At 39.9% G+C, this 13242-nt stretch overlaps 2 protein-coding genes across 5 annotated transcripts in view; one reads left to right on the top strand and one right to left on the bottom strand.

The window, feature by feature from the left end:
- Window positions 1-3190, top strand: part of LOC102226332 (tetraspanin-5-like) — a 34139-nt gene extending 30949 nt beyond the window's left edge. The window contains exon 10 of the mRNA XM_023346859.1: window positions 2250-3190. The gene's annotated coding sequence lies outside the window, so the exon portion shown is untranslated. The remainder of the gene's footprint in view (window positions 1-2249) is intronic.
- rap1gds1 (Rap1 GTPase-GDP dissociation stimulator 1) overlaps window positions 1-13242 on the bottom strand; it is a 66699-nt gene that overhangs the window by 6242 nt on the left and 47215 nt on the right. For all 4 annotated transcript variants that reach the window (XR_002753916.1, XR_002753917.1, XM_023346856.1 and 1 more), the window contains 5 exons: window positions 8597-8722; window positions 5080-5223; window positions 4584-4715; window positions 4125-4259; window positions 3200-3325 (listed from right to left, as the gene is read on the bottom strand). Coding sequence is in view for 2 of the 4 variants with exons in the window: in XM_023346856.1 (XP_023202624.1) it covers window positions 3200-3325; window positions 4125-4259; window positions 4584-4715; window positions 5080-5223; window positions 8597-8722 (663 nt within the window). In the remaining 2 variants the exon portion in view is untranslated. The remainder of the gene's footprint in view (window positions 1-3199; window positions 3326-4124; window positions 4260-4583; window positions 4716-5079; window positions 5224-8596; window positions 8723-13242) is intronic.

Genomic DNA, 13242 nt, shown 5'->3' with positions numbered 1-13242 from the left:
ACGTGTGTACTTTTATTTTGTATTAGTAATTTCTTCATATTTGTGTATGCATTTGACCACATATTTACAAGTACCCAGAGTTACGCATAAATTTTCTTTTTACGGTTTACAAATCATGTTTCACAGATACAAATATCCAAAGTTACACACATAGATGCTTTCACGGATTACAAATCCAGTATTACATGCACAGTGGTATTTTGTGACAATTTTCATTCCATAGGAAATGATTCTCAAAAATCCTCCTGCACTCGTAACCGGATTTGCGCATAAATACAGTTTTGTCTGTGTGTATCAAGCGACTAGTGTTACTTATTTAACATTTGTAGGCGTAGGAGAAAATTTTAATTCATAATTATCAGATTTGAGAAGTTGCAGTTAAAAAATGTGTGTGTACAAATTTAACTTTTGTAGAAATTGTAATTGTGTGTGTGTTCTTTTATTTTGTATTCGTAATTTCTTCATATTTGTGTACGCATTCGACCACATATTTACAAAGATGCTTACACGGATTACAAATCCAGTATTACACACGCACAAGTATTTTGAGACTATTTTTACTCAGTAATGGTCACTCATAGAACATTGGCTCAGGTGCAAGGTGCTGATCTGTTGACAGGACATCTTTAAGTCACAATGAGATTACAATGTTAGAAGACAGCAAACAAGTGGGAAAAGGTTCTCTACTCTAACCAAAGCTACACTTTCTGGCTCCAAATTATTCACACCACTGGGTATGAATTAAGGTTTCAATTTAAATGATTTTTTAAAAACTTTTATCACCATGTTTTTTTCACCATGTTTGAAGTGGCCCAGCCAGAGTTGAAATCAATAGATAATCTATGGAAGGAGCTAAATATTAGGAGGAAGGCAAGAAGGCCTTCCAACTGACTATTAGTAGGACAAAAAAGACTTCGACTGCTACAAAGCCATAAAAGGATGTTTCCATTGATTATTTAGAAGGGTAAAAATAATTTCAACCTTCTGTTTTCTAAATCTGTAAACAAAAATAAATATCTATTTTTAATCAAATACCATACCACAACCTTCTGGATTGAATGGAAATGAAATAAAATCTTAATTTTAGGCTTAAATACAAAACACCTTGTGTTGGAAAACTAACACCACACATCAACGTGAACATACAACGCCTAGGGTGGAACATGGTGGTGGCAGTATGATGCCATGGGACATCAGGGACATGGAAAATGCACGAAACTAAACCCTGGAAAGTCCAGGAAGAAAACCTGGTGGAGGCTGGGTGGAGGTTCAACAACCACCCTGAACATTCAGCCAAAGATACACAGCATTGGACTAGTCAAATTCCAGACCTATGTCTAATTAGCATAGATGCCCATTGTAAGACTTGCAGCTGTAATTATAATGAAAGGTTCAACAGAGCACACCATACATTTAAGATTTTATTTTTCTTGATGTTTGAAAAGTGGAGAAGTTCAAGAGGTAGAAATACATTTGTTATATATTCTGTTCTTGAATAGTGAAGGGAGCTGGGTTAAATAGTGAAGCATTGGGTCAAAAGGAATAAATGTCATGTTTTCATATTTTATGTCCTAGGGGTGTGCCGATCGATCGGCCACCCATCATAATCAGCCGATTTCAATGAAAAAGTGTATGATGGGTGATCGCTGTCTTTTGTTGCCGATCACCAAAATCAATCACATTTATCTCACTTCGCAGCTTGCGTGTGCAGCTTATCTCCTCTTTCCTTCACACTGCGCGCTTGCGTGGCAACAAATCCTGTCGTCCTATGACGCTCTGAGAGTGAATGGGGACGTTTGCGTGTTGCGGCGAAAAATTACTTCGGGGGTGAAGCACTCAAAATGAATCAATACAACGAATCTAATATAGCATTTAAAAATCAAGCACTTGCCGAGTTTGGCTACAATACAGGCTCAATGCAGGAAAAAAAGGACATTCGGAGAGGCAAGATAGTAGGAAAAGTAGAGCACAACTACCAAATGTCAGGAATCTGTGTGCATGTGTGTGAGTAACACATCTTCTCTAGCGAGGATCTTGGTGAGGAGCCAGGGCAGTCAACACAGGTGGAGATCATCAGCCTCATCAGGGGTTGGGAATAAAGGAGCTGCAGATTCTTTAATCAGTGCTGGAGGATTAATGCTACCGGTAGTCTCTCTGGCTCTCGCTCTCGTTGTCTGCTAGTTTTAACTTATGTTTAGTCTCTCGAGCTTTGCTATCTGAGTTTCATATCCTTGTGCTGCTGTCTTCAGGTTTCATCAAGGAGATTACCAAGAAGGAGTTGTCCATCTGTTTTCACCTTCCAAGTCTCTCACCTGCAAAGAATCTGCCTGCCTGCTCTGCCCATTCCCAGTCATCATTTAACGCCTTCTGGACCTTTGGCTCACATTACCCTCACCAAACTCCACACGGGTTTCAGGACAACCTTCCCCCCACAGTTCACCTGAACCGTCATACGAGTAAGCAGTTCCTATTGCATCTAGATCAACTCACCTCTGACCACCAATAACATAGCTCTGTTCCAGGTGCCGCCGTTTGTTATTATTATTATTAGTGTCTCCATTATCCAGAGACGCTACGTGGACCTGGCATTGTGTTTGATCTTTTGTTAATAAATCCCTTTTCCTAGACTTGGACTTGTTGAGTCTGTATGTGGGTCAAAAGATTAGCGTCGATCATGTCACCAAAACTCACAAGGATTAGCATCACGGTGAGAAAGCTAAATAAATAACCCGAAAAATAAGTTTTCGAGCTGGTGGTGCAAGACGCTGGTTCTGCTCTCGCTCTTGGACCACTGCCACCTGCTACTGGTAGTAATATTTCACAGATGTAACGCCCCTCAGCCTCCACCAGACAGTGAACTCTCACACCGAATGTCTGCTTAAAGCTGCAGCTTGTAACTTAAAAAAAAGATTTTAGATAAGTATTAAAATATGTCTAAATTAGGTGAATTTATAATTCATATAAAATGAATAATTTTTCCACTTTGCCAGATCATATAGAAAAATTAACAGCCATTCCAGGCGATCAGCAGAGATCAGCCTCATGGATGATCGTATCGGAATCGGCAGCAAAAAACCTGATCAGAGCATACCTATTATGTCCTGATTCATAAAATCTTCAATCTACATTATTTCATTTCTTTCACCACTCAAGAGTGCTGGCTGGGAGCTGAGCTGAAAAGAGTGACAAACTACTCTACCTTGAGTATCGATGAGCATTCGTAACGTTCCCAGGAGTTTGAACTGGACCGGAGGCATCTCTGACTGCAGGAACTTCAGCACCACGTCTGCCACGCCAGCACACAGCATTTTGGATTTGTTCACCACTACAGAGATGGAGAAACGCAGACGTTTCACACCACTCCAAAGCTTCAGCACTTTCTCCTCATGCTTTGTTTAACACATCAGGCATTCGTTGCTTTCGTAGAAAATACAGTTGAAACCAGGAATTTACATAAACTGAATAAAAATACACATCTACCTTTTCATCTCACTGTCTGAGGTTAAATCACACCAAAGGTCTGTTGTTCTATGTCAAATAGAATTACTAAAATTATTTCTATTTGCTAAATGCCAGAAATATAGCAGAGAATGTGTCAGAGATTTATATATGAATGTTTTTAAAATCAGAAGTTTGATTTAAGTTTGGTCAATGAGAAAAAAAAATCTATCAAATTTTATTTTTATAGCACTTTACAACAGTGAGTACTGCACCAAAATACTTCCCATTAGTACAGGAATAAAAATTAAGAAACTAATACAAAATTAAATAAATTGAGTATAAACATAAAAATGACAAAATACTACAATGTACTAAAAGCAGTTCTAAATAAATGTGTCTTTATCTTGGCTTTGAACAGAGAAATTGTATACTTCTTGTTTCTACTGTAAGTCCAAAATGGAGACTTAGCATTGTAATAGAATGTCACTACAAGTGGGAAAAGGTTCTCTACTCTAACCAAAGATCAGTCTGAAAATGCCAGAAGGATTGACCTTAAAGAGAGTAGGAGTCTAACTGCTACAGAGAATAAGGATGAAACTTTCAGTGTGAAAACAGTCAAAACCAGTTCATCTGAGGTCAACCATCCTGTGAAAGTGAAACTTGGGAGAAACGCAGCATCTCACCAGGTATGGCCAGGTTCCGCAAGGCGCTGAGTGCTGCATGCTGCACCGTCACATTGCCTTCTTCAACATGGCGTTCCAACAGCTCCAGAAGTTTCTGAACAATCCCAGTGTCCACCATGTGGATGCAGTTCCCGTCTACTCACAGTGCAATGCAAACAGGTCAAACAACAAGACATGAGGTTATCAGCAGACACTCAATGTTATTACAATGAAGTAATAATAATACTTGCTGCTACTGCAATAAAGTTCAAGAGAAAAGAAAAAAAAGTCTTATACACACACAAATATACATATACATATATATATATATGTGTGTGTGTATGTGTGTGTATATACACGCACTGCTCATCTTTTGCCTGTTCACTCCTACACCCCTCCTTTGCATGAATTCAGTTTGTCACTTGTTGTCTAATTCTGCCAACATTTGTCTGTTTCGCTTGGCGCAGTGTCAGAGCTGACCGTTGCGGGCGAAGTTTGCGATGGCCAAAGCCCCGGCAAGCTGCAGCTGGTGGTTGTGGGATGGGATCCAGGACAGGACCCTCTGGAAGACGCTGCCTTTTCCTCCCTCAAACAGCTTCTGCATGGACTCATCTGCACAGAGACGGAGGACAGCTTATAGCTGCTGCCTGCTTGCTGAGTCACTGCAGGGTTGCTAACAAGACGGGTACAGCTCAGCTTTAGCAGAAATTAATGAAGTGTCTAAAGCTAAAGAAAAGTGCAGAGGGAGCAGAAAGAGGATACAGAATGTATATTTACATCTCACTGTGCATGGGTCTGTTGTACAGTTATGACACATTTATATAAAAGGATATTAATTATATAGCAGTGCTGGACAGTCATCCCAGCATGATTCTGATGAACATGGACTTTATCATGTTCATCCCCATCCATACATACAAAATGAGACAGAGTTCCAAGGCACTGTACGTATTGATGTACCCTGAGCAGAGCTTACCCCCGAGTAGCAGAAGGACCATGAGGTCTGAGGCGGTCTTGAGCTGGGCGATGTCTTCCTCCCGCTCACCGTCTACAGTCTGAGCCACCACCTCCAGTAGACACTCCACTAGGCCTGCCTCCACCAGCTGCAGCTTTATAACATCTAGGCAGAGGAGGAGGACAACGAAATAGAACAACTGCACCAGAGAGCACATAATAACTGCATCAATGCAGATTTTTAAACAATACAAATAATACAAGTCTACAATCCCCAGATTAAAAATAAATCATAAACCTTTTTAATAGGTCAATTCTATTTAAAGCTCAAAATATTTTACAATAATCATAATTTTATTTTTACTACAGGAAAAACTCAATAAAAACATTTAGAGCATCAATAAAATACAGCAGTATCAGATCAGAGACCACTCTGGGGGTTATACTAATTACACTGTTTAATATTGTGGTCATGGTAACTAATCCCTGGATGCCCCTACAGTTTACATAAGAACACCACACAGATAATGAGGTAAACAGACACGTGGAATTTTTTTTACCCCTGTAACAATAATAGAAAAGCAATCATGAATGAATCTGCATTTCTTGGTTAAGGTTAGTAACTAAAGGAACTGATCAACCCTGAAACAGAAGCTAATTCATGCTATCTTAAGGTGGTGATAATGCTGAAGAAAGGTACTGATAGGTGATTGTATTTCAAATTGGACGGACTAAAAACAATCTTTTTGCCAATCATCGTACCTCCCCATAGATAAACGCCAACCACTTACTGATTGAGTTCAGAAATGTGGTGCATCAGTGAGATGGTTAAAAATTAATGTAGAGCAAGCAGAAATGGTGAAGTTTCTGGAGAAGAAGCTGAGGCGTGTCAGCTGATGACTGCAGCAGCCACATCAGGGAGTTAGATTTCAGCAGATAACAGGAAGCTCTGGGTTGTTTTACTATCAGAAAAACATTTATTTTATTTTACAATTAACTTATTTGTCAAGTCTGGGGAATTTACCCAGATAGTAGAAAAACACTGTTATCAGTGGTGGGACATAAAAAGTTACTTGCGCTAACCAGTGTTGTATAAAGTACTGAAATCTCAGAGTCAAGTAAAAGAATAGGTACCTCTCCAAAATATGACTTTGGTAAAAGTCCAAGTCACTGACTGAAATGTTACTTGAGTTAAAGTCTTAAAGTATCTGAAACTTCTTGTACTTAAGTATGGAAATTGTTGTAAAAATGGATGTACTCAAGTAATGTAATGAAAAGTATAAGTAAAAAGTAAAACAAGGCAAATGCAGTTTGAATGACATTTTTTATATTTTGGTAAACTTGTCAAATACACTTAAAATAATGTACCCAACCAAGTGCAGGCAAAATTAAACCTGCTAATAGATTGTTCCAGTTTTAAAGAGTAGCACATGTTAATGGTTTTGAACTTGCATGCCTTTCCTATATTTGTTAAATTCAGTCTAAATTGCTATCGCTATGGCTTCTGTCCCCCCTTGAACAGAGGAGTCTAGGTAGCCTGCTACAGTCAACATTAGGCCTAAGCTAAATACACCACGTGTGGAACTGAAACAATGCCAAACAAAGTTCATTTATACAGGTAACGTTATGCTCAAGATTTCTCAATAGTGCCTAGTGACCAAGCTATAGTTACTGAAACAGGAGGATTATAACCATTTCATAAGACGTTACCTCGATGTGTTTCTTCAAGTTGGACGGGGAGTTTTTGTAAGATAGAATTTCCACATCTTCGGGCAGGAATAACATACACTTCATGCGGTACGACGAATCTTTAACAACCACGAAAGAGTATATTGTGTTTAAATAAGGCCATGGGCTCTCATCGCCAGCTGGTGGTTCAACTGGAGCCACCAGCAGTCGTTGTGGTCTCCGTCTCCTCCTCCATGTGACTGCTGCTGATTGCGAGAGTGCTTTGTGTTTAATGGGAGACGCGAAACAGGTGTATCCTATTGGTGGTGACGAACAAGCCCAGGCAAGTAGGCTACCTAGTTTGTTGCAGTCAATCAGTAGGTGGGGTCAAAACACTTGCGTTTCTCTCTCTCTCTCTCTCTCGCTTTTTTGTAACGAGTAACTAAACCACACATTGAAAATGTATCGGAGTAAAAGTACGCAATTAAGTTCGGAAATATAGTGAAGTAAAAGTGAAAGTCATCAAAAATTTTCATACTCGAGGAAAGTATGAAGTACTCCAAAATATACTTAAGTAAAGTAGTGAAGTGTTTTTACTTCGTTACTATACAACACTGGCGCTAACCCTAAAGCACTAATTATAAACATTAGTAACACTGAATTACTACACCAACATTATATTTATCAGATGCTCATGCTAAATTGATAAACCAACACACTATTTAGCAGAAGCTAATGCTAAACGCAAACTCCAATTCAAATCCTATCTAGTAGGAATGCGCAATATATACGGTGTAGGGTAGAAACGACAGAAATTTGGCCTACGATAGAGATCTGTAGTCTACCAGCTAACCACAGTAATGTTTGTTGTTGACGTAACCGGTTGGCATCAAAACAGAGAAAGTGGGAAGCAGCGTGGCTAAGATCGCAAAGAACGAGCTCGTTAAAAAGGCAGGTTCAAAACCCTTGTGGGGGTGTGCAACGGTTCTAACAACGGTTAGAAATTATACTAAATAAACGTCTTTTGTTAATATTCAGTGGTGGATTCACAATTTTACTTCAACACTGAATTAAAAATTACAGTGCTGCACTTTTACCTGCTGTATCGAGACATAATCACACTTTTTCATATCCATTTGCTAGATCAGGGATCTGCAACCTCTATTTCTGGAGACACAAGTGGCTCTTAGGCTCACTTAAAAAAATGAAAAACTATTGCTGTTTTTGTTTAATTCTCTTTTAAGTGTCCCGCTGAAAAAAAACACAGACTACTCTGGCCCCGTGGTAAATTTGGCTTGGTACCAGCCTACAAACCTAACTCCTTATTTGTATAAGTAAATAAAGTAACTCATCTCTACAAACAATTTTTCTATGGATCACTTTAAAAAAACCCCCAAAAAAACAGGGCCATAAAACAAAGTTTATCACTGCAGCGGCCCATAAGGGTAGGACGACATGGGCTGTGGTGGGCGTCCATTATTTTAATGTATGGAAATCCACCCGCCCACCACTTGTTTGCTCCTGCAGAAACTTAAGGAACAGCACACAGTGTGACAAACAGAAAGAGGGGCAGACAGGTGCCTCTTAAGTACAGATAGGTAGAACGTTGTCGTGGAGACGGTCGGCGTGGGAACACTTGCTAAGATGCACTCGCTGCTGTTCAAACATGCTCTCAGACACGTTGGGAAAAGAGCAGCTGAGCAAAAGCAGGAGGTGTCTGTGAGCTGTACAGAGTCTGGGAAGCCTGACTCACGTTGAGATGTGATTACTAGCTGTGCCGTAAGTGGTTCCTTTCTAAGACCAGGACAACACACTCTGGTTTTTATATTAGAATGTGATTTTTTAGGATTTTCAACACTCTGGAACTTTACCATTTTCAGCGAGTGGAGCCAGAACTTCAAAGACCATCTCCTTCTTCTCGTGCTCTGTCTGTTTCTGGAAAAGATGCACTAGCTCATCAGCAATGTTGGTGGAAGCAAACTGCTCTTTGCTGGACTCTGAAAGTAGAAGAAGTGACAAGCAGCATGAGAAATGATGCTCCTTTCTGATCTGAACTCTAACTGATGCTTTATACATATACAGAAAAAACTAAAATGATCTGTCCAGGTGACAACATTCTGACATAATTCATCCAGAAATTCCTAGTCTAGATGTGCTAATGAAATCAGAGTTTTACTAGGTCTTAAACTGGAATTTAAACTGCCAATCATCTGTCAGTTGAATATCAGTGCTTTTCCACATTAACATGCTAGTACATTCATAAAAATGAAACAAACTTCAACACAGCCACTCCAATGCCATTCTCATTGCTTTCACGCCGTTCCTGCAACTGTCCACTAGGCAGGTCATTTGTCAAATCTTCCAAATAGCTTCCAGTCCAGTTCAAGGTGAGTCCAGCAGCATATCTTAAAATTTTGGTCAAAATCTGACCTCTCAGAAAGGAGTTATTGTCACTTCCTGTTTTGTGGCATGATTGCTGAGGATTTCTTGTAGGGTTTGATAGATGTCATAGGTGGTTATCAACAGCTAGTGGATAGTTTCAATCTTATGTCACAGACAGGGTGAAGCAGGGAGTGACCCAAGAATCTTCAGTGTTTTCTCTGAGTGGGTGGGGCTTTAGTGATGTCATTAACATGCTCCAACAATGTTTGAAGGTGTGCTCCATGATGATGCACAAAGAATTTGGAGCAGATCAGGTATTGTATCAGGGAAATATAACTGCTGAAATAATCTAAGAGGCACTCTGGAGTCAAATTTCAATATAATACTATTGGTCTCTTTAGAGGCTAACAAAGGTCATACATTAGGGGTTGAACCAATTAGTCGACTAGTCGACTCTAGGACGTCTCGCGAGTTTTTACATTTCATGTCGACTAGTCGCAGTCATGCGATTGCCGGTGGTGACAGCCTGTGCTGATCTGACAGCACAGTATACGTCACAAGACACAAGAAAAATAAGTTAATACATTAGTTTAAATGATATGTAGATGGATGCATATTTGTGGTTTTACAGTGTTTTTAAAAGGAGATGGAGTTGCAGCTGCAGTCCACTACAAAACAGGAGCCGTCTAAAACTCGCCCCCTTCCCGCTAAGGATGTCACTTAGCCGGCTCGCGAGTGTCTTTGTCACGAAAAAATTTAAAATATTTAAATATTAAAAATATTTAGCTGTTCCGGCAACCAGCACTCCCAGCGAGAGGATTTTCTCTCTCGCTGGGAATACCATTACGAGGAAGCGGGCAAGCCTTCATCCGGCTCATGTTGATGCCCTTGTTTTCCTACATGTCAACCAAGAAAAAACCCCAACAACTCTTAGCGAAGAGAATACTGACAGCGAGTGAACTTTATTTACCCCCCCACCCCCGTGCCACCTCTTTTTATTGTTTTTACATGCCATCTAAAAGATGTGCGTTTCCTTTTGAATGTTGGTTTCCCAGCAACTTGTTATTTATCATAAACTATCCCGATGTTTTGTTGTTTCACTTGTTGCTGTTCTGTGTAAATGCCGTATTTTTCCGTGAAAACGGGTAATAAAGCCTGTACGTTACTCCAAAGCTTTGCGTCTTGCGTTGCTATGACGTCACAACGACTAGTCAACTCGACATCGACTCGACTTTTATCATGTTGACTAGAAAATATCTTAAATCGTTCAATCTGCTGAGTCAGCAGAGCTTCCTGCCGCGCATCGGGCGGAGGAGAAGCAGGTGGTTTCGTTGAATTCAGCTGTAACCAAACGGGATCCGTTCATAACAAGTTTGGCTTGTGATGTTCCAAAAGCACCATGTAGTCAGTGTGATAATTTAACTCCTATAGTAACTATCCAGAGATCATCAGCATCAGCCGGTGTTTAGAAAAAAAAAGTCAGACCCGACTTTGTGCAACAAACTTTTCCCCGCTGCTCACGAAGAATCTCCATAATAGACTTAGTAAAAGCAGGAGAAAGGGAGTGTGTGTGTGTGTGTGTGTGTGTGTGTGTGTGTGTGGGGGGGGGGGGTCAATATTTGCCGTGAAAATAGCTAATAAAGCCTCCAAGTAGTTGTGAAGGGTTTTTGCGCTTACGTCACTATGACGTCACCGCGACTAGTCGACATCGACTCGACTATTATCATGATGTAGTCGACCTTAAAAAATATGTAGTCGTTCAACCCCTATCATACATATACAGTTTGGTGCAAATTGGTGATTTAGAGCACTGCAAACAGTGAGGGATTGAAATTTGCCATTCACCTACACTCACATTGTTCAGTTACCAACCAGTGTTGAGATAATTCATCATCAAGTTATTCTATATTACTTGACAAAGGTTTAAACCTATATGAATCAGAGTAAAAGTAAGACATCCAGGAGACCCCCCCCCCCCCCCCCAAAAAAAAAAAAAAAAACAAAACAGGTGACTTCCTGTTCAAATCTGGAGGGGCTAAAGTGATGTCACCACTTGACCATGTGAATGTGACAAGGGCTGGTCTGTAATGAGAAATACAAAGTCTGATACAGGTGTGACCTTGTATCAATCAATCAATCAAATTTTATTTGTATAGCACATTTCAGCAGTAAGGCATTTCAAAGTGCTTTACATCATATCAAACACAGAAACACAATGCAACATAAAATCAACAATCAAAACACGACATTAAGTAAAGTTCCATCAATAAATTTGTAATTGATTACGTTTCAAATACAATCCTAAACAGGTGGGATTTTAGTCGAGATTTAAAGGAAGTCAGTGTTTCAGCTGTTTTACAGTTTTCTGGAAGTTTGTTCCAAATTTGTGGTACATAGATGCTGAAAGCTGCTTCACCTCGTTTGGTTCTGGTTCTGGGGATGCAGAGCAGACCAGAACCAGAACCTGAGAGGTCTGGAAGGTTGATACAACAACAGCAGATCTTTAATGTATTGTGGTGCTAAGCCGTTCAGTGATTTGTAAACTAACAGCAGTATTTTAAAGTCTATTCTTTGAGCTACAGGGAGCCAGTGTAGGGACTTTAAAACTGGTGTTATGTGCTCTATCTTCCTGGTTTTAGTGAGAACGCCAGCAGCAGCGTTCTGGATCAGCTGCAGCTGTTTAATTGATTTGTTGGACAGACCTGTGAAGACGCTGTTGCAATAATCAATGAGACTGAAGATAAATGCATGGATGAGTTTCTCTAGATCTGGCTGAGACATTAGTCCTTTAATCCTGGAAATGTTCTTCAGGTGATAGAAGGCCGACTTTGTAACTGTCTTTATGTGGCTCTGGAGGTTCAGGTCAGAGTCCATCACTACTCCCAGGTTTCGGGCCTGATCGCTGGTTTTTAGTTGGAATAACTGAAGCTGTGCATTGACTCTAGATTGTTCCTCTTTAGGTCCAAAAATAATAACTTCAGTTTTGTTTCTGTTCAGCTGGAGAAAGTTTTGGCACATCCACACATTTATCTGTTCTAAGCATCTGTTCAGTGATTGGATGGGCTCTGAGTCACCTGGTGACATCATAATGTAGTGCTGTGCGTCATCTGCATAGTTATGGTAGCTAAAATTATTTCCTGTTATAACCTGAGCTAGTGGGAGCATATAAATATTGAATAAGAGGGGTCCTAAGATTGAACCTTGGGGTACCCCAAATGTGACCTTTGACCTCTTTGATGAGAAGTTTCCAATTGAAACAAAGAAATCCCTGTTTTTTATGTAGGATTCAAACCAGTTAAGCACTGGACCGGAGAGTTCGACCCAACTCTCCAGTCGATTCAGTAATATGTCATGGTCAACAGTGTCAAAAGCTGCACTGAGGTCCAACAGAACCAGCACTGTGGTTCTCCCACAGTCCGTATTTATATGGATGTCACTGAATACTTTTACGAGGGCGGTCTCTGTGCTGTGGTGAGCACGAAAACCAGACTGGAAGGAGTCGAAGCGGTTGGTTATCGTTATAATTAAGTAGTTGAAATTGGGTCATATTCCCTGTATTTGTTTTGTTTGGGCACAGCATTGGTATTGACTTTATAGTGGATGTGCAGATTAATCCTGTGATTTTTAAAATTTTCTCTGAAAGAAAGCTGGAAAACTGGTTGCAGGCGGCAATACAATGGAATTCAGGCGGTAACGTCAGAGGAGGGTTTGTGATTCTGTCAACTGTTGCAAATAAAGCTCGAGCATTGTTAATGCGTTTGTTTATGACATCTGCAAAAAAAGCCTCTCTTGCATGTTTTAGTGTTAAATGATAGTTACCTAGTCTTTCTTTATAGATGTCATAATGAACGTGAAGTTGAGTTTTACGCCATTTTCGTTCTGCCCTATGGCAGAGTTGTCTTGCAGATCTACTGTAACTGCTTGTGCATTTCTCCATGGAGATTTCTTCCTACCAGACACAACCTTCATTTTAATTGGGGCAACGGAATCAATGATATCTGAAACTTTAGACTGAAAATTATTTACCAACTTATCTACATCATTACAGCTTAAGGATGAGGAAGAAGAGTAGATTTGATTAAATGTTTCTCCTGTGTTTTCTGTGAGAGAACATTTTGTGATGGTTGCTGTTTGT

This window comes from Xiphophorus maculatus, chromosome 14 (genome assembly GCF_002775205.1).
Source record: "Xiphophorus maculatus strain JP 163 A chromosome 14, X_maculatus-5.0-male, whole genome shotgun sequence".
Taxonomy (NCBI): domain Eukaryota; kingdom Metazoa; phylum Chordata; class Actinopteri; order Cyprinodontiformes; family Poeciliidae; genus Xiphophorus; species Xiphophorus maculatus.
Note: the sequence above shows the minus strand (reverse complement) of the source record. Positions and strands in the feature narration are given on the sequence as shown.